This window comes from Dysidea avara, chromosome 3 (genome assembly GCF_963678975.1).
Source record: "Dysidea avara chromosome 3, odDysAvar1.4, whole genome shotgun sequence".
NCBI lineage: Eukaryota > Metazoa > Porifera > Demospongiae > Dictyoceratida > Dysideidae > Dysidea > Dysidea avara.
The window spans coordinates 13,925,190-13,946,949 of NC_089274.1; the positions used below are offsets into that span (position 1 = coordinate 13,925,190).

General features: G+C 37.9%; 1 protein-coding gene across 1 annotated transcript; it reads left to right on the forward strand.

Annotated features, from left to right (window-relative positions):
• LOC136249482 (ATP-binding cassette sub-family C member 4-like) lies at window positions 1-20,098 on the forward strand. Its single transcript, XM_066041499.1, has 29 exons — window positions 1-222; window positions 3,345-3,455; window positions 6,362-6,479; window positions 6,528-6,818; window positions 8,713-8,802; window positions 8,853-9,016; window positions 10,119-10,244; window positions 10,293-10,542; window positions 11,784-11,966; window positions 12,014-12,061; window positions 12,108-12,152; window positions 12,208-12,399; window positions 12,451-12,545; window positions 12,601-12,687; window positions 13,640-13,736; window positions 13,788-14,135; window positions 14,184-14,318; window positions 14,371-14,408; window positions 14,457-14,707; window positions 14,865-14,944; window positions 14,999-15,149; window positions 15,195-15,425; window positions 17,769-17,869; window positions 18,160-18,360; window positions 18,413-18,568; window positions 18,619-18,708; window positions 19,372-19,544; window positions 19,713-19,818; window positions 19,890-20,098. The coding sequence occupies exons 1-29, from the start codon at window positions 92-94 to the stop codon at window positions 20,046-20,048; spliced, it is 4,248 nt and encodes a 1,415-aa protein (XP_065897571.1). The 5' UTR covers window positions 1-91; the 3' UTR covers window positions 20,049-20,098.
• Window positions 20,099-21,760: the final 1,662 nt, after the last annotated feature.

Genomic DNA, 21,760 nt, shown 5'->3' on the forward strand with positions numbered 1-21,760 from the left:
CACAGATTGCGCCTAACATCCGTATATCTACGTTCAAGAAGTTAAAGCGCCCTTTTGAGCCGGTTGGTGCCTCAGTGCCTGTCCTGCATCGATGAGAAGTGTGGAGGATCATCGGTTTACGAACCTCGTTACGAACACGGGGCAGAGTACAAACTTTGTGTTTGAGGCTCCTGCCAAAGATCCATGGAAGAATGCGACAATCATCTCGAAACTATTCTTAAGGTACAGCACGTACTGTTGTATTGTAGGCAAACATGTATCCTGGTATACAGCGGTTGATGCAGGGAATATATAATCTGTGACTTTTGTTAAACGAGTGTACAAGGTTGTACATTACAAGAATGTGCATAAGTGTACACCATAGACAACGGGGTGTCACTCAGGCTCTTGCTGTAGGTAGATCTGCGACCGCGGTCAAACTCTTAAGTCAACGGTCAAGGCCACTAAATAGCTCTTACAGTGGGTCAAGACGATACGGAAGGTTCGAAACCCACAATCGAAAACTATACGTAGCTATTATCAAGTTTACGGGATTATACGTACCTCACAAGAAGTAAGGATCTCCAAGAAGATGTTTTAAAGCTCCAACAGGCATTTCGCCATAATTATAATGATTTTTCTCTCCCAGCTGCTGGTAGCACGCACTAAGAAAATATTATACTAGGTTACAAGCGCAGGTGCATATAGGAAAATGGAGAAATAAGTGTAGGTCAAAAGTTCGACAAGAAATGCTCAAGTCACAGGTCAAAGACGATAAACGCTGCAAGTCAAGGGTCAAGGTGAAATTTTTTCCGGTCAAGACTTTGACCGTGGTCGCAGATCTACCTACAGCGTGAGCCGACATGATACCCCCTTGATAGATTAATAAACTCAAACCCTGGGGTTTATAAATCTATGTGTACATGGATGTACATCAGTGTTCTGGGGTCCAGTTTTATTTCTGGTAACCATAATTGATCCACCCAGATCAACTTTTAATCATCCAAAGCAATCCTAGCTAGCAGTACCATTTTTGACATGTCCTTTTTGGACACACGCACACATACACACACACACACACACACACACACACACACACACACACACACACACACACACACACACACACACACACACACACACACACACACAAAACAGTATGTCTGGCCAGACTTAAAATTGGTCCAACTACTTTTAGTCTTACCCTGTTGCATTCCCTTTTTACAGCTTCATTACACATGCCTTTCAATCAATATGTGTACAATATTTTAACCATAGAGTGAACACAAACAGTATCCAACCTTTACTGCTGTTCGTGTTAACTTCTGGGGGAATGGCAATTGTCAGTGAGTTTCATACAGTTCACCATTTGATTTCTAAACAGGAGTGCTATTTGTTGTACCACTACATGCATGCATGCCAATACAATGATCGAACTACTAGAATAGGGTTGATGTTGTTGTTCACAGTTTTCTTGCATGGAGATGCTGAAATTTTAGAGGATTTTCAACGTGCAATGTCCCACTTAAGTGTAGATCTTAGAGCCACAACCCACAGCAGTAGTGATTCACTGATTGTCCAATAGGCATGCATTTGGCCAAACCATGTTGATTTCAAATGGTTTTTAGATGATCCTGGTGGACAGTTACATTTTATATGGCTGAAAATGGTGAGAAAAACACTAAAACAAACTCATGCAATAATGAAAATTTGAGAATATTTGCAAATTCATGAGAGATCTGCAGTATTTCCCAGTGCAAAAACTTTTTTTTTTATTTGGTATATATTTAAAATAGTACCCCAATATTACTAAATATAGGCATTGCCCTTGAATGGATACTGTACAACAAATGTTAAATAGGAATGGTATTTAGTAAGTGGCAAGGCAAAAAAAAATTGCACTCAGCTACCCATTCTGTAAAGATGCAGATGCCACAACATATAATTCCTTGTGTTTTACTATTAGAAATGGGATTGGCTTTTTCATGCATATGGCTATAGCTGTGATGAAACGGACGGACAATTCAACTCTGGCCAGCCTACTGGTGATGTTCAGTAATAATTCTTTTACACACTATTAAGGTTACGGGATACCCATTGCAACCGGATATAATTAATTACGTGACTGAAATTTTTTCTTACGTAATTTTGTGCGTGTAGTGTGCCTCGTGGTCATTGTTATCTGAGAAGACAAAGATTGTTGTTACAACGAATGCTAATACTAGTGCTATGAAAAGTGTACAAATGATATGAAAAGTATACAAGTGATAGTGTTACGTTATTTAGTCTATCTTCAACGTGAAGTACCATGTGCAAAACAACGGCGGAAACAAGTTAATCCGTTTACAGAGGTTGAGTTGGAGAAGATGCGACTTCCACTCGCTGCATCCATGATGTTTCGTCAGCTATCCACTCCTTGGGTTCATGTATCAGCTGACGAGAGACAGTTCTGGCAGGATGGCACAAAAGTAGAAGCGCTTTAATTTGGGGATCAGTGACAAGCAAAACTCTTCATCGTACGTGATTCTTTCCCCGAAACTGTCTCTGGCAGAGATGAAGAAGGTTCGACCAGTACAAAGCATTGCAAACTGCACTTGATGGTAGTACTTTGTGGCTGTGTTTTAATGAAAAACTCCCATCAATGTTAGTCAAGCAACTGTATTTCTTGCTGTCATTTGCCTCTTGTAACAGGCTATCCCTGTAGCTGTATAGATTTTTAAATTCTACAAGGCCTTCTAGTGGTAGAAGTGAAGCACAAGGATCAATTACTAGACCATCAGGTGTTGCTGCGCACAGTTTCGACTTACTGTGGCTCCTACAGATCCACAGTGAGTTTGCAGCCATTCTAGGTACTAGCATTTTCTTGGGCTAAACCATACTCAGTTGCTGTGTTGCCTTTAAAGCTGCTGTACAACATGTGCTTTAGTAGGGGTGAGACTGTGTTGCACGTCGCTGACAAATGGCCTTTACATTAGTTGAGGTAATTCATAGCCTCCTCTCAGACTTCCAAATCACTGAAGCATGATGATCATTGCTGTGTTTGAAAGGAAGTAGCTCAATCTCCTTCATTCTGGTGGTACTGATAACAACATTTGTTCTGTGAAATGAAAGTACAAGGTCCTGGAGGTGGAGTGCTTGGGACATCATCTACGTCAATTCCACCATCATGTCTAAAAAGAACATTTTATAATTGTGTGTGTGTGTGTGTGTGTCTGTGTGTGAACATGCAATAAAATATCATCAGTTTTTGGAATTTAATTTGACCAGTAGGTAAGGATATTAGGCCTGCAACAGACACGTTTATTTATGGTGTATACTATGTGACATTATGCTTATATTTCACCATATGGTTTTCTCTTTACTAGTTGGCTAGACCCACTGATCTGGATAGGGTACAAAAGAGAGTTGAAACAAGATGATCTCTATGCTACTCCTAAAAGAACTAGATCACAAATTTTAGTGAAGAAATTCAACAAGTTAGTCATGTTGGTGAATTTTTTGTATTATCTGTATACACATTATGTATGTGTGTATACAGTAGTAATCTAACTAAGTAGTCACAAATCCTGGTACTAGACGCCACTGTGCTTAGCAGGCCTTAGGTTAGGGTTTGTTTCATTACCATCCTAGCCCTTTTATCTATATTTATATTGTTCCTTTTTGGCTTGCATGTGCTGGTAAGATGGAAATGATAGTGTGAATTTGGATTTTTTAAAAACAAAAAAACAAAAAAAAACAGGTCATTGGATAGTATCTGAGTGTGCTAATCCAGAAAGTGTGCTTGCTGGATTAGCACACCCAGTTTGAACTTTGGTTTTCCTTTTCTCTAAGTTTTTAGTCAGTGTCAATAGGGAGTAGTGGCCTCTTATACTGCTAGCGCTGGCCATTAGTTCATATGAATCATTACTGTATTCATGTACACATAATATAAATGATTCAAGTTACTTGTTCAAGTATTGAGTGTCCACTAAATATCTTTTGTTAGCAAGTACCGTATAGCTGGTTATTTTCAAACCAGAAATTTTCGTAGGAACAGTAAAATCTCAATTTCGAAGGTTTATTTTCGAAGAATGCCCATTTCAAAGTACAGGTGGATTTCAAGCAAATAGAAATTCGTGTCACAAATTACTAAATACGTGGAGTCTATGTGTGTTCGCCTTACTGATGGAATCGAGGATGGAATAATCTCCACTTTTGCACACTGGAAAGAAAACTGAGTTATAAGTGGAGTAGTTACAGTAGCCACTGGCAAGGCAATCGGCTCGATCAGCAGACAGCATGGATTCCATTCTGGATAGTTTACTGGCTGTTGTTGCAGTCAGAATGATAAGAATACACGAGTGAATATGCACTGTTCGATCACGTGAAAGCACATTATTTTTACTTGTGGGAATTTATTTTCGAAGAATGTCAGTACTTGGGAATTTATTTTCGAAGAGAAGGGCCTCTTTGAAACATCCGAAAATAGTAACCCTTTGAAAATAACCAGCTATACGGTAGTACGTTTCTTGCAACTTGGAAAACTATCCACAAAATTTTAGACTGTAGCGCTGTAATATATGGCTGCAGCTCATAGGTTTGATTGTAGTTTGGGCTAAGATTAATATGTCAGAATTGTAATACATGTTTTATGAGTACATATTTATGAATTCCAAGTTAACACTGACTGTGTGGTTTAATTCCAATAAAACATAGCCTCAGTTTTATTCAATCAGCTGTGCGTCATTTCAATTACAGATAAAAGAGGTATATCCCATTAATTTGTTTATGTTATAGTTGAACCCCACCACGAGTAGGATATCGTAGTTATCAACCCGAGGCCGAGGTGTTGATAGCTAGATATCCTACGAGTGCAAGTGGGGTAAGTGGCTTCCATCCCACACTATGAGGCAGTCAAGTTCACAAACAACGTGTCAATAAGGTTAGACAAGCATGTCAGTTATGTATGGCTTCAAGTTTTGCTGAACTTATAGTTTTACTCATCCCCAGCTGTCCACTCACTTGATCAAGCGACCTTTCCGTGATCGAGCACGTGGTGAACGGATGGGGATGATATAGTTTACAATGTTTATGGCTTCAAATTTTGCTGAGTTTGTAGTTTCAACTGAATTCATGTGTAAATATATGTTGTCTTCCATATGTGACCGGATCTGCAAGAATCCCATATGTTAGCACAAGCCCAATTTCACAGTAGAATGCAATAAATGCAATAGGTGAAATGTTCACGAAATCGAAAAAAAAAATTCTTTAAATTTTTTGAGCACTTCTTTCACGATGAAGGAAGGTGATAACAGCAAAACCTATGGTAGCATTGTGATCCCAAAGCAAGACGAGTTCGAAAATCTTTTTTTCGTGTCAGTACTACCTAAGGAGAGAGAAGATACGAGTGCTAAGTTTGCCTTACATTGGACGAGCGGTTCATCATTGGTTTTTTTTCTCATGTTTTTGCTTTTGCGCAGCTTGTAGGGAAGGCCCGGAAGACAAAACTTCCCCAGCAATGGATTCGGCTGTTAATGGAGAATCTGATGATGAAAGTTGCATCTTGGTAGCGGACTGCATTCAAAAGTTATGACCGTTTATTTAAGTGCCTTAAGCGCCTGTAGTTTATTTTCCATATCGTTACTTTACAAATCAATTTTTCTGCTGTTGCCACTTTGTAGCACTGTAACTTCGAAAATTCTTGGCTTCTAGAGCTGAAACTTTGATTGGCCATTCCTTTGGCTATCTAGAGTTCTTGCAGATCCGGTCACATATATGCACTGGGGTTTAACTACCATTCCCGGGGTTTAACTACCATATACTTTTATAATTGATGTAGGGCTTTAGTGGCAGGGATAGAAGTGCATATATTTATTCAATTACCCTAATAGAGTCTAATAGAAAGTACATAGAATTGAGCAGTCATTTACATTGTTCAGATAAGAGATATTTGAATTGTTCGAAGGTTCTACTATTTAGCGTACAGTCTATTATGTCCGGTATATGAGCTGAATCCTCAAAAACATTTAATTACTCATGGATGCAAATTACCCATGATCTTGAAATTTGGTTCATTTATAGCACTGCTTGACCCACTAAAAGACCCGCTTGTTTAATTGCCTGACACAACGTTCACGGTCAATCTAAATTTTCACCATTTCCCATTCATTCCCTATGGGAAAGCCATAAAGTGTAGTGTCTATTACTGAACTTGTAGTGGAGCCAAACCACATATGTCTGTTGTAGACATCTTTACTGTCGCCTTGTTGGCTGAGATATTAATTCCCTTGAAAAAAATGCACTTTTCATTTTAGCTGTTTTTCAGGATCCAGCTCAACTCGTACATACTATAGTTATCTATTTTCTTTGCAATCAGTTCCACTTAGCAATGATGTCATTGTAGATACTGGAATAATGAACTACAGCGTGCTAAGAGGGGACTAACACCTCGACTGTGGTTTGTAATATTGCAGTGTTTCAAATGGGATCTACTAATACATGGGTTCTTGTTCTTCATATTGGTGAGTGGTACTAAGGCATTAAAATATAAGTATATACTTCCATTACAGGCTACTCCTCAAATTGGCCAGTCCATACTTGTGGGCTATCTGTCTCAATATTTCTGTGAGAAGAATAGTCTGGAAGAGGAGCTGTCTTTACTGAGGGCTTCAAATAATTCTGAACTGGTTGATCAAAAAGAAGAAGATATACAAACAGTCACCAGAAACGCTTACCTCTATGCTGCAGGGATAACTGCATTGACATTCATCTCAGTTCTTTTGTTCACGTGGGCTTTTTACATTGGACAAGTAATTGGGATGATGTGTCGAATTGTATTGTCCATGGCTATTTACTCAAAGGTGTGTATACTGTGGATATACGTTCACATTTTTAAAATGCCGCCAAATAACAATGTATAGTTTCTACCAGAAATAGCAAATTCCTTAAAGTTAAAGAGGGGATGTCCCTTTCATATTTACAGCAGATAAGTTTGATATCAAAAACACTCACAGGTACAAAGTATCAGTATTCAAAATCTATTGGATATCTTAGTTAATACCATACCTGTTTCACTGCCCATACAAAAGTCCCAATATACCAGCAGTGAAATTAATCCCTGATTTCATTGCTATCAGTGAAAAATTGTAATTGCAATTTCGTGCTGTATGTGGTGCAGTTGCTTAGCAATGGTTGCTATGGCCCAAAATGCTCATTACCTTAGAAATGGTCGCCATGGTAATGGTTGCTAAAGGTTGCTGTGTTGGTGGTTGCTATGGGCTATTTTTGATTTGATTCTCCATTTGAGCCACAGCAACCAGACCCTAACAAATGTTGTTTGGCAATCAAAGTATGAATGTGGTATTAACATGGAATAGCATGGGTAGCAGTGAAATTTGGGATAAATACCACTCTTGTTGCAAATGGAAATTTCACTCATTTTCAATGCAACACTTGTGGTATTTTTCCCAAATTTCACTACTACCCATGCTATTACCAAGAGTATATAATGTGGGAGGGCTCCCACATTATATACTCTTGCTATTACTAGTACCAATTTCTTACATCATCAGTAGTGATCATGTTTTATATTGTAAATAATGTATATTGGTTATACTTTTGAACTATCATTTGTCTCTTTTCATTGTGTCAGAAAGAGACTCAGATATTGATATAGCCATAATATATGTGACTTGAAAAATGATCCAAATCGCACATTAAAAGTTTTGAGATAAATGGTTTTAAAGAATTCAAGTCAGCATAACTTGCCAAGGATAGCAAGCACTCATATGAAATTTACGCAAAAGATGTATCAATCTAATACCAAGAGTTCATAATATAAAAAGAGAGGAGAGTGTCCTACTGCAGTATAGCCTGTACAAACATGAATCTCAAAGTTATGATACAATACCTATAGTCACTTTCGTGTACTCAGCATTAAGTTTCAATGACTGTTGTAGTTATGGCTTCAATAAGCAGCCTACTGATGACATTGTCAACGCTCCTTAACACTTCATGTGTTGACATGATATCCTAAAGTAATCAAAGTTTTACTGTATTACTTTGAGATAGTTTATACTGAAGTAGGACACTCTACTCTCTATTTATATTATGAACTCTTGCTATTATTACGTTTCAGACCACTTCCAGTACTTGTAGTTGCTTGTAGAGTTTCCTGCTAAATAAGATAGAAAATCTGAGTAGTTGGATGAGCAAAGTAGTATCACGAGTGCTCACAAAGGGGTGGGGGGTGGCAGAGTGGGCAAGAGATAGACTTCAAAATGGAGGCAGACCGTGATTGGAGTCCAGACACAAGATTACAGGGCCACGCTGGCTCCTTAGGGGCTGATATGTAGCACAATCAACAGAAAAAACGTCTGGTCAACATTATCAGGCTGTCCACCAGTAAACCACTGATTCTTGCCAAACCAGGTCCTTCACAAGGCCGGAAACCACCATTCGAGCTCTCCACACCACTTAGAGAAAATGTCTGTTGAAACCAGCCTCAGGTAGTTTGAGTAGTACTGAGGGTCAAAACTACTAGTACGATAGTGTAGCTATCTACTGGAGGTGTTAGTTTGATTTTGCCTGATGTGCGATTTGGATTGGATTTGTAAAATCTGGTCACATATACTGTTATATATTCATATGTGGTGATTACAATGCTTCTAAACTATTAGTTGCTGCACTTACTGTACCCCTTGAGATGTGTAACATGTCACCTTTTTTATTGCACACAATATACGTAACTTGCAGGTTTTGAGGCTGTCACAGTCCACCATTAGTCAATTGTCAGTTGGACATGTTGTGAACCTTTGCTCCAATGATGTTCAGAAATTTGACATAGTATGTTACCATTAATACTGGGACGGATTTATTGCTGTTGTGCTTTACAGGGTTTTGACTTTATTCATGCATTGTGGATTGCTCCACTGTTAATTCCTATTACCATTTATTTACTGTGGAGAGAAGTTGGCCCAAGTTGTTTAACAGCTTTGGCAATCTTTATTATCCTGCCACTGATCCAGTACATGACTACTCGTCTCTACTCCAAATGGAGGTGAGCAGTTTGTATACCAGTTAAACATAAGACGAAATTGAGAGGCTTGAGGTCATACTTTATTGCTGTATTTTCCATGGTGTTCAAATTTGTACTTTGCTAGTGTGGAGATGCAATGATGAATGAAAAATCTCAGCAGCATTAGGGCTGAGTGATTGTGACATTTAACTACAGTAGACCCTCAGTTGTCTGACCCTCGTTTATCCGAAATTGGAAATGACTGTTATATTAGAGTATTTTGAGTACAAGTGTATGTTCTATTAGAGTATTTCAACCTGAGTTTTGTATATAAATGTACATAATATGGGCTTCAGTTATCCGAATAGTTCACTTGTCTGAGCACTTTTATCATTGCCTGAGACACATTGGGGTTCGGATAACTGAGGGTCCACTCTATGTTCACGATTGTAGGATGGAACATAACTATCACAATGTTATAACTTACATGCATCGATAGCATCATGTATGCACGACTTTGCATGAGCTTATTTATTTTAACAATGTACGTTGACATTGCATACAACTGTTCAATACAATTAGGGCCATAGGAAGTTAGAGTTAACACAAACAACATAATGAATACAGATATATTCTTAGAAATTCAACGGGTTCTAGCAGGTATGTTTTTAATTAAGTAATGTGGCTTGTTTTCCGGATCATGTTCTTCCACAACGGTATGTGCCGCCATTTTATATACATTTGTATGTGATGTCACACCATCATGATTATTTATTATACATATCAACATCACGACAACCACAATTAATCCCACAATCGATGTAATCTCCCAGCCCTTTATTCCAGCCTAGAAAGTCATACAGTGTTGATTTCAGTGGCAGCTTGGGGTAATGACTATTGAGTACTATGTTGTGGCATTTAATGGTAACAATTAGGGGGTGAGACAGTTCTTCAGTAGGAGCATAGTCAATTCAAGGAGGGAAAATGCTCCCATCTCCCCCTTAAAAACCCTGAGAACAAACTTTAAATCATAAGGTCTCGCACTCCTCTGCTAGTGAAGTTGGTTTCTAGACATCAAGATGCATATTATGTTTGTGGATCTGTACGTGATACACATAAAGACAACTGTACATTGCTTACACAGGTTAAAAGCAGCTAAAGTGACAGACAAGAGAGTGAGAGTGATGAATGAGATCATCAGTGGTATGAGACTGATCAAGATGTATGCCTGGGAGTGGGCGTTTCATGAACATGTGAAGAAGATCAGAAGGTTAGTGATGAGTTGTATGTTGTACTGTCTACTGACTTGTTGTGTTAGGAAGGAGAGCAGGATCATCACTCAAGCTAGTTTGATCTATGGCTGCAATTTAGCATTCTTTTACGTAACAATTGGCCTGTTGAGTTTTGTGGTCTTCTCAACTTATGCTGGATTGGAAAATACTCTGACTCCAAAGAAAGTGTTCACTAGTTTAATTCTTTTGAGCTTTGCAAGACGTTTCTTTGTGGTTTTTCTAGTCTACTGTTTATTAAGACTTACAGAGATGTCAGTCTCTCTTAAAAGGATAAAGGTACGTACATACATAACCAATTCCAATACATGGTATATCTCATGCTAAAAGATTTGCTACTGCTTGGGAAAACTACATTAATATCAATCAATCAATCTGAAATTCTTATTTAGCCAAAAACCAATATGGCTGTTCTATTAGAGTAGTTGAGTTTCTATTGACTCTTCTATAAAAGCACTTTAAGGTAGATAACGGGTGCTCTGGCTTCACTTATAACGTATGATTCCAGCTGTTGTGTAATAATAACCCACCAATATACAGATATGCGGGAGCTCGTTGTACTGGTGTAGTCACGATGGTGCTGATAGTCCTTGTTAAGACATTTAATGTGTAGAGAATACATTGTATCAATCCCTCAGTACAAGTTCTTGTAGGATAGGAACCCTTACAGAACGCTGTGTCAAACATGCCACTGTGAAACCCACATTGATTATGTAACTCATGCAGTCAAGCGCATGTTCCACCTCCACACCTGCTGAGCAGGTTGTTTCCACAACAGCCCATTGTAAAAATTTTGAAAGTTAGTCACAGAAGGTTAAGGAATGTAACCATTGCACAATGGTTAGGCATTTAAGCAGAAGAGCTGCTTTTTTCTGAGAGTTTTGTGCATTCTGTAGTGCCAATATTGACGTCAGTATGTAGGAATAGGAAATTGTTAAGACTAACTGGTTACCAAAAGAGGGGACGATTTTGTTTGTAATCTTGCTTCAAATAGTAATATAGCACCAAAGATGAATTAGTTTTCTTCACATAGTGAGAACATTGGTCCAAACCTCCTTGTAGTCTGTATAGAGAGGGAGATATAGCATTTCAAAAAACATAATTACAATGGTGGGCGACCACCCTACAGCCGCTTGACTGCCGCCTTAGCACAGATATTATTTCAGAGTAATGGAATCCCCAAATCCACATAGTAGTGGCTGGGAGAACATACATACATACGGTACTGCCCAAGCGTAATGTCGCACCCACTTGCACGCACGTTGCGCTTGGGCAGTACCGTACCAGTGATGCATGCAAATTAATTTTGAGTCAACATTAAAAAAAAACTGTAAAATGGCTACAATGTTAAAGGGTTTCCCCTTTTTTTCCAGGGATACACTGATCCCCTACATCAATGTATTCTTCTATATAGTGCTTCAGATGAGTGCTGTGTGTACAGGTGCTGTGTATTTAGCTTTTGACTTTTGAACCGTGTAATTTAATGAAGTTATACTCTATAACATATTACTCATTTGCAGAAACTACTCTTACTACCAGAACTGACTAGTGCAATAACCAATAAAGATTGTCAACCATCTACTACCCCATCTGATGAGCATGAAGGAACTGCCACTGAAATGGCTAGCAGGGAAATAACTACAGACAGTTGTTTGGTATCTCCTAGGATTATAGTCAGTAATCTCACTGTATCCTGGACACAAGTAAGGTGCAGTCTGTCATATTTACTACTATCAACTCTGCGTTATAGGAGAGAGAAAAGCTAGTATTGAACAATGTCAATTTCACTGTTGACAAGGTATAACAAGAAGACATAGTTTAATGTATGTAACCTGTTTGTCTAGTCAAACAGGTTGCTGGCAGTGGTTGGTCCAGTGGGAGTTGGAAAGGTGTGTAGTGTTAACTATTATGCTAATTAATGCTCTATATTTTCCACTGCTATAGTCATCAATACTTCAGTGTCTACTGAGAGAACTAGAATCATTGGATGGGTCAGTAGACATTGAGGGTAGTGTATCTTATGCAAGCCAGGAACCATGGATATTTTCTGGAACCATAAAAGAAAATATTTTATTTGGTGAAATTTATGATGAAGCTTGGTTTAACAGAGTTGTAGAGTGTTGTTCACTTGTCAAAGTAAGGAAGGAGATGAGATGTCTACAATGGTAGATGATGTTCTGTTAATAGGATATTGATGAGATGCCATTTAGTAAGGACACATTGATTGGAGAACGAGGAGTGAACCTTAGCGGTGGTCAGAAGGCTAGAGTGAACCTTGCCAGGTAGAGTACAGGTGTTTTACATGTCACATATAGTGATTGTAAATGTTGTATATAGGGCTGTGTATAGGGACAGTGACATCATGTTGTTGGATGATCCTCTGAGTGCAGTAGATGCTGCTGTCAGTAGGCATTTGTTTGATGAGTAAGCATGTAAAAAAATTAAGGTAGCAAATAACCATATAACAGGGTGATCATTCATTACCTTTAGAAGTTGTATGTTAATAGGCATTGGTGGAACATCAGGGAGACAGGTTCCATTATCTCTGCCAATGCCAATTCTAGTACGGGATTCTTACAGACACAGATGCGTGTAGCATGCGCATTATATGTATGCATGGCAGGAAACTCTAACTAATGATCTCAATATCATGCCATATGGTCCATCCCATCTTCTGATAGCCTGTCAACAAAGTACAGCGTCAACAAAGTACAGCGTAGTACAGAACATCCCAGTATCCTCACTAGTGCCCCATCAATTGACACGATGAATGAGTTGCAAGATACATAGCAAACTTCCACAGCAAGCCATACTTTTGTTATTGCGATGTTTTGTCAAATTGTATTGTGATGGTTAACTTCTATACTGTCGTGACGGATGTACATAATACCTATAAACTGTTACTAAACACTTCTATTCATGTACCTTCAACTTGCTTCTTTATAAGAAAGGAGCAATAAAGGGTTGTAAACAGTACACGCTACTCACTTTTCAATGTGGTATCATACAACTATCTGTCACAAAAAAAGTACTATCATGATACATATTGCTATCATGATATTTTCGTTACTATCAATTGTCTTGTGATAAACAGTGTCACGTAGTTAAATCATCAATTAAACCCGCATTGGAAACTCTTGTATTCTCGAAAATTTCAGTGTTTGTCACAGGCGGATACAGCAAAGTGAGGTGGTAACTAAACGACAAAGGATCACAAAACCCTTGTGGGTTTCGTTGAGTAAAAAGAACATACACACACTGCAGAAGTGGTGGTACCCTGATAGTATGTTGTTGACACCTTAGTTATCTTAACACTTTGCTAGAAATCGTGCATAAAATATTTAAACTTAGGATTGTATACTTATCCATTGTACAGGTGTATCTGTGGAGTATTATCTGACAAGTTGGTTGTGTTGGTAACTCATCAGTTACAATATGCTCAACATGCCAACTCCATCCTGGTACTAAAAGAGGTTTGTGTTAGTATTGTTCTATTAAACATTTTGTGACTGTTCTTTCTGTAGGGATGTGTTCAAGGATATGGTAGTTATGAGCAGTTAACCTCAAGTGGAATCGATCCAACCGAACTATTTGATGATATAGAGAATGGTAGTACTAAATCACCAAATGTTGTTGTAGATCAGTGTGAAGATTCAGTGGATCTAGAACAAGAATTCACCAAGGGTCAAGAAAGTGTTCATCTCTTACCAGTGGAAAAGGCCAGAAGACGTGTGAGATTAGGACACTCAGAAAGTGACAAGGTCAATGTTGATCTGAGCTTAGAAGAAGCATCTCTGTATACCACACCATCTTTATACTCTCTAATATCAGTCCATGATGATATTAACAGTGTCAGAGGAATTAGAACAGAAGTATGTATGTACCGATGTGTATATAGTACTAGTTTATGTATTATGTAGAATATCCGTAACACGGTGCCAGAGGAAGAGAGAGCACATGGAACAATTTCTAACAAGACTTACTTTACTTATCTTAGAGCTGGAGGAAACACATTGCTGGTGTTCATTCTTATAGCAGTGTATTTTGTATCCCAGGTATAAGCCACATAGTGTGTCTCTGTTTTTGAATACTCATGCACATGTGTAGGGTAGTATTGTTGCTACTAACTGGTGGCTGTCAAAATGGTAAGGAAACTATCGCCTTACTTTTATAGCATCTTATTTTGTTCTCAGGGCTAGTGAGAGTGGATCTTGTTCTCCGCAACTTGAGAATGTTACATATAACAATGCTAGAAACTTTGACTTGACTACTCACCAATGGATTGGAATATTTGGAGCTATTCTGGGAGGAGCGATATTCATTGCGTTGTTTAAATCAATATTTGCTTACGTCATTTGTCTCAATGCATCTCGTAACTTGCACAATAAGATGTTCAAATCAGTTCTACGAACAGCGATACTGTTCTTTGACACCAACCCAGTAGGTAAGTTGTTTTTAAACTGTTTTTTGTACCTTGTATGAGCAACTCATGTCATTCTGTATTAAAAGTTTTTGATATAGGGAAATGATAGACTTTCTACGTTTAAAACAAGTCTACCTGCAGTGCAAATTGATTTAAATCATTTATTTTTGACATGTAGGTCGTGTTTTAAACAGGTTCTCAGCTGACACAGGACTCATGGATAGTCTTCTACCAAACCTGTTTATTCACTTTTTTTCAGTTAGTCATGACAGCAGTTGTTGGTATTGGTATTGAATCTTTTCTATTGTACAGCTGTTCCTGGAGATTTCAGCTGGTGTTGTGGTTGCATGTGTTGCTAATTATTGGCTCATTATTCCTGCTACCATAATTATAATGCTACAACTGCTATTACGTCATTACTTCCTCCGAGCATCTAGAGATGTCCAAAGACTTGAGTCAATAGGTAATGGAGAACTATAGATATACAGTGAATTATTATTTCTCATAGGTCGTAGTCCACTCTATTCACACATCTCATCCACAATTCAAGGACTAACAAGTATTAGAGCTTACAAGGAACAGAACAGATTTGTTAACAAGTTGCATTTTTATCAGAATGAGCATAGCAAGGGATGGCATGTGAAGGTTGCTATATCTCGTTGGTTTGGACTAAGAGTTGACATCATTGGAGGAGTATTTGTTGCAGTTGTAATGTTTGGCTCCATACCACTTACAGATAGTGAGTATGATGTGTGTCCGTGTGCATGCGTACGTGCGTGTGTGTATGTATGTGTGTGTTTGTTTGTGTGTGAGACCTGGACAGTCCTCCTGTGGGTTACTAGCCCTGCCCCAGGAGGATTTGCCTGCACAAGGCTCAAGTGCCACAGGCGTCCCAGTGCTGGTTTACTGGGATGCAATAGCCATGTTTTGTACGGCTGCCGTAGGCTTTGTTCATAGGCTTGTGTGTGTCAGTGGTGCAGTGCAATCTAATACAAGGAAGTACAAGTAAGGCGTTAATGTAAAGACCATCCGCACAAAAAAACAAAAAAACAGCAAAGCTGTACAAATGGGTGTGGCCTCTAAGGGAAAAAAGCTGGGAATCAAATGTGAAATTTATTAACATCATGCATTACGGCCATTTCTTGGCCATCACCTTTGATTTTACAACTTTTTTCATCCAGCCTATCGAAGGCCGCACCCGGCTTTGTGGATTTCATATCTTTTTGTATTTTGTATTAGAGGTGTACTGATAATCAGATTACTTATCAGTTATTTCGGCCTTGTTTTTGCATATAGGTATCAGATCGGTAACATGTGTAAACAAGCAGCAGAAACATATACAGTAACAGGACACTTATACACAATTAATATCATAGCAATGCTTGTTTATGCTGTAATATCAACATGTCAATTGTTGATTAAAGTCCCACACTGTCACTTTAATTCATAGTTGAATTTACAGTGAAAATTCTAGGAGGAAAAGTCTATGCTACCATATTGGATTGGCTTTGTTTATCAGCTTGATAATGTTGGTTATCAGAATATCAGCTTAAAGTCATATCGCTGCACCTCTACTCTATTTGGCCCCAAAGTCATCCATAAGCTAGTTTTGGAGTTTGTTTTTGCTTCTTATATATATATATACAGATGCAAAGATGATTATTGAAGGCAGAAGTTGTAATTGTATTGTATGTATATGTTAAAGCATTCGCCTCGTGCTTTATTAGCATCTCGGCCACGCACCTCGTACTTTATTTTTCATATAGCACTCGCGGCTATGCTTTAAATGATTTATGAACTTTCTACTCGTGTAGCTTCACCATACACTAGAACTCGTAATTAACACGCATTGCACAAACTATTAGCAGCCTGGACACACACAAACCAGTTTAACAAAGTAACTCATGCGTAGTTCACCATAGTTTGGCATGGTAGACGTTCATCGCGTCTTTTGGCAGGTTTTGCTCGCAAACCACAATCAATTCTATTGTGAGTCACATGGTGAAGTATTTCCGTGATATCTCCAGGACTTGTCCATTTACATTAACAAACGTAACAGCAACATTACCTTCTCCCACTCATCATTGAAGCATTTAGGTATGTCTATAAAAGCAATCCAGTGGTAGATCTCGTATTGGCTGGGGTGATTGATCACTCCGCATGGCAAGGCTATCAGCCTTCACCGGCTTGGGTGATTAGTCGTACTGGCACAAGCCCCGTAGGCTATTAGCCTACACTAAGGTACATGGGCAACTGTGCTTTATTGCCCACAAAGAGTGCTTTACTGAACGAATAAAGCACTCTTTGTGGTCGATGAAACAGTTGGCCGGCTGAGAGTGTACTTTATGAAATTTAAGTATACTTTTTTCTTTGATCTCTCCCACTCAAAGTTCTATAATGTATTGTATTGCATGTTTTAATTGACTATTTGGTTCTAATACTCTGCCATTTTTATTTTTATTTTTGAGGAATTCTAATAGAATGCTCTAGAACAATCTAAAATTGTGTGTCCTACCCTACCTGGCAGACAACTATAATGTTAAAACGGTATGCTTTGTAAGAAACCATGGAGCTATGCAGGCGTGAAAACTGCATTTTCTTTCAAGACACGCCAGCTTTCTTGGCACACTACCATCTTAATAAATGGTACTAAAATTTAATAGGGATGCACCAATTGGGATTTCTATCGTTTTCTACCAGCAGAAAGTGGTGAACTTGGCTGCCACACTGGTATTATTTATTAGCCTAACACATGACGATAGTTAGGTATTTGATTGGAGGATATTGATTTTTCACATTGTGGACCCTAGCAAAGAAGGCATTATTTTGGCTCTGATAGACATGGCATTTATACTTGCTATGCAAGCTACGTATCAGTAGCAATATCAGTTATCGGAGAAGTTTGTGCCAAATGCCAATATGGTAAAAATTTCCATATTGGTGCCAAACCTTTTGCAAATCTGATTATCAGTACATCTCTAACAGTTTGCCAATTCAAATAGAAGTTAGCTACTTGTTTTGTAGTATATGTATGATCAAAGTGCCTATTTACCGTATCTCTATGATACTGTGTATCATTTAGGTGTTGATCCAGCACTGGTGGGCCTGTCAATGTTTTATGCAATTAATTTAGTTGGACTGCTTCAGTTTGTAATACGTACAAGTGCTGATGTGGAGAATCTGGTAAGAGAGATATCATGTGTGGTTTTGTGATCAGTGTTGGTAGATGGTACAAGCAAGAGTTAATAATTATATAACTGACCATCTGTTATGTCTTATTGCTAATAAACAACTCAAAATACTTTAGCTACTTTTGTACCCTCCCACTGTTATTAACTCTTGGTACAAGTATAAGGGAAAATTGTGTTTTTACTTTTCCTGTTAATTACAGAGTAAATTTTTTTGCATTTATATCAAAATGTATGTTCTGATATACAGCACAGACATCTAAAGATCATGTTTCATTATTTTAGCTGGTATCAGTTGAGAGAGTTATGGGCTATGGCAAACTAGAGGCCGAGGCAGAATTAGTAACTTTACCAAAAGACAAGGCACCTTCTGTGGAATGGCCCGAAAAGGGAATAGTTCAGCTTGACAATGTTAAATTCAAATATGCTCCACACTACCCCTACGTGTTGAAGTCTATATCACTTAAAATACAATCTGGTGAAAAGGTTAGAGTTATGGAATGATTTGTAAATAGATAACATGTAAATGCACCTGTAGGTTGGTGTTGTGGGCAGGACTGGAGCTGGCAAGTCTTCATTGCTATCAGCATTGTTTAGGTTAGCAGAACCAGAAGGAGTGTTTGAAATTGATGGAATACAAATAACTGAGATAGGATTACATGATCTTCGTAAGAAAATGTCAATTATTCCACAGGTAATGTGACAGTACAACAAGTCTGAGACTAACTGATAATTATTATACAGGACCCAGTATTGTTCAGTGGAAGTGTAAGGTATAACTTGGACCCATTTAAAGAGCATCAAGATGACCGACTATGGAATGCTTTAGAAGAGGTATGTGTATATCTGCTTTTGATGCAGTACGTAGTACCTGGTAGTGCTGGGACGAATATTCCTTCGAACGTTCGCTAATAAAATGTTTAAACATTTGAAGCTTTGGCGTTAGCTTTCAAGTTACATGTATTTATGCACATCCTTCTTAAGTTTTATCTTTCTAATGCTTATTTGGAAAGTACATAGCAGCAGTACTGAATGATGCAATCAATTGATTGCAAATGGGCGTGTCCATTATACTGCAATCATGCATAGGTAAACACCAACTAATGGCTAATAGGACATTTCCATGCATTATCTATCACTTTATAACATGTTTTTAAGGCTACAGCTACGGTACAGTTGCAAGTTTAACTGTGATGGTTTAAAGTGGGCATGGCACACAAAGATCGATCACGAAGAGACGAACATCAATTGTGCAAGAAGAATACTATGAGTGCATTACGAAGCTTTGAAGGATACTTTTATAGTTCGAAGTTTATTTAACCTTCGAACCCACGAAACATTCGAAGCTTCATCCTGGTTATTTTTTTAAACAAGTGATCAAGGCTAACATCTAGTGGTTAATATAGTATTTTACAACCATTGCCAACTAAATAATGTGGTTAAATTTACAATTGACTGTCATGTGTAACGACTAACCTGTCTTCATCTACACCACAGGTACAACTAAAGGATGTAGTGTCCAGTTTAGATGAAGGATTAGATGCTGAAGTATCTGAAGGTGGTTCTAACTTTAGTGTAGGCCAACGACAGTTGATATGTTTGGCAAGAGCATTATTAAGGAAGAATAAGATTCTTGTCATTGATGAAGCAACTGCTAATGTTGACCTAATGTAAGTGTAGTGACTCAACAACATAGAACATACCTTGAATAGTGATGGACATTAAGAAGTGAAATGAGACACAAATAGTTTGAAAAGTAGAGATAAGCTGTCCCATAATTACCAGCAATCATACCTCAGAAAGCCATACCAGACACAATTATATGTATCTCGTTACAGAACTGATGGTATTATTCAGGAGATGATACGTAGCAAGTTCAACCATTGTACTATCATAACTATTGCTCACCGACTAGAGACAATAATGGACTCTGACAAGATACTAGTAAGTGTGATAGTTTCCTAAATTCAACACAACCATGCATGCTAATAATATGTCATTTGTATCATTTGCAGGTGTTATCTTCTGGTAAAGTGATAGAGTTTGATACACCATTCAACCTAGTACAGTCTCCTCAGTCAGTATTCAGATCATTGGTGGACAAAACTGGTCCAATAGAATCAGTTAAGTTAAAGAAAATTGCAAAACAGAGAAGTTTAAATTTGGCAACATAGTGGATATGTAAATATTTTATTTATTTGAATTATTAATCATCACTATTAAAGGAAGAATATCTATCACTTTTGGAGGTAGATAGATAAAAAGACTGTGCATGGTGCTTGATTGGGAATCAGGTGGCTGGCAGTTCAAGAATAAAGTGTTAGCTGCAAAATTCGAGTGTTAATCGGATGGCTGCAGGTTCAGTCATAGATCTTTTCTCTCCTTTCTCTACCTTTTCAAACATACTTTCTGCAACAACTTTGAACAGGCTGTAGGACCTGGTGTCCTACAGACCTTCAGCACTTGTGCTGTAAAGCCTTAATAAATAAAAAAAGAAAACCATTGAACTGATTATTGGAGTGCAAAAGTAAAAGCAAGTCCTGATACAAGCCTTATTGGGGGGTGGCTATTGATAATGATATCCATACAAAAACAGTCAAACTGTGAAAAAGAATGTGGCCTTCAAAAGCCTTGGTGAAAAAGTTGTGAGATTAAAGTTGACGGGAAAAAATGGCTGCAATGATAATTATATTATTGTACACAGCCATCATTGCAGCTATTTCTTGGCTGTCACCTTTGATTTCACTTTGTTTACCCAGGCTTTTAAATGCTGCACCCTATTGCACAGCTTAAGTATTTTTGTATTATAGATTTCACTTCTTTTGTAAAGGCCCCAAAACCAGCCAGTTTTACAGTACAGCAGATTGGAGACTGAAAAGGTGAAAAGAAGTGAAGTACATACAGCCAACAGTATGAATAAGTTGAGAATCAGTCTGTGATAATTTTACATCACTTGTCATGGGCCGGGAGTAAGAAATCTCACAGTAAGAAACCATGGAGCTGTAATGCTAGAACTAAGTATGTGAAACAAGTGTATAATCGTACTCTAACAGAACAGTCATCCTGAATTTAAAGGCTATTCACAAGAATGTTGCCCTGAAATCAAATCAAGGCATCTACAAGTACCCTATGTCTTAACCACTGAGTCATAGCCACTGTACCTGCATGCAACTCACCTTGTAAACAGTTGATAATATTTAGTACTAGAACATTTATTGTGTATGGCATAAATGAACTGTTCAATTAAGTCTGTTACAATTAATTTTGACAAGACAATGCACTGTTACTAAAAGTTCTTTCTCGATAATCACCATTGTGCCAGCAGAGAAGAAAAATATAGGTATTTAAAGTTGTAAGTTTGTGGCATGCTTCAAACTTCACATTGCCCCACCCCTTTAGCCTGTTTCATTGCGCTTCATTGAACACACAAATATTACCTGTAGCAAATGGTAAAATAAATTTAAAGAAACAAAAAAACGGTATTGTAGTGATTGCTGAAGTTCTGATTTTTAAAGGTAAAGGTAAAGTTAACCAGCAAGCTTGAATAGCAGATGTTGTAAGGTATAATATACAAAATATATATTCTTAATGAAATTTTGTGATTTACTAGTACCGTAACAGTGTAGATTTGCATGATTGTTTCAAGTTAAAATTTGGGGTATAATTGGACTAGGAAAAGCATAAAACTCAGCATAATAGGAGGCTAATTTTTGTAAGTAACTCCAAAAAAGTGTAATGAAAGCATATAGACCCATACATTTCCCCTATATGTCAGCAGATGTATGTAATGTCTCCACAAATGGAGCTAAGCTGTTCACCTGTTGAGCCACCCATATTTACACTGAACACTATACCAACTCATGGATATTACCAAAAGTTCCTTCAA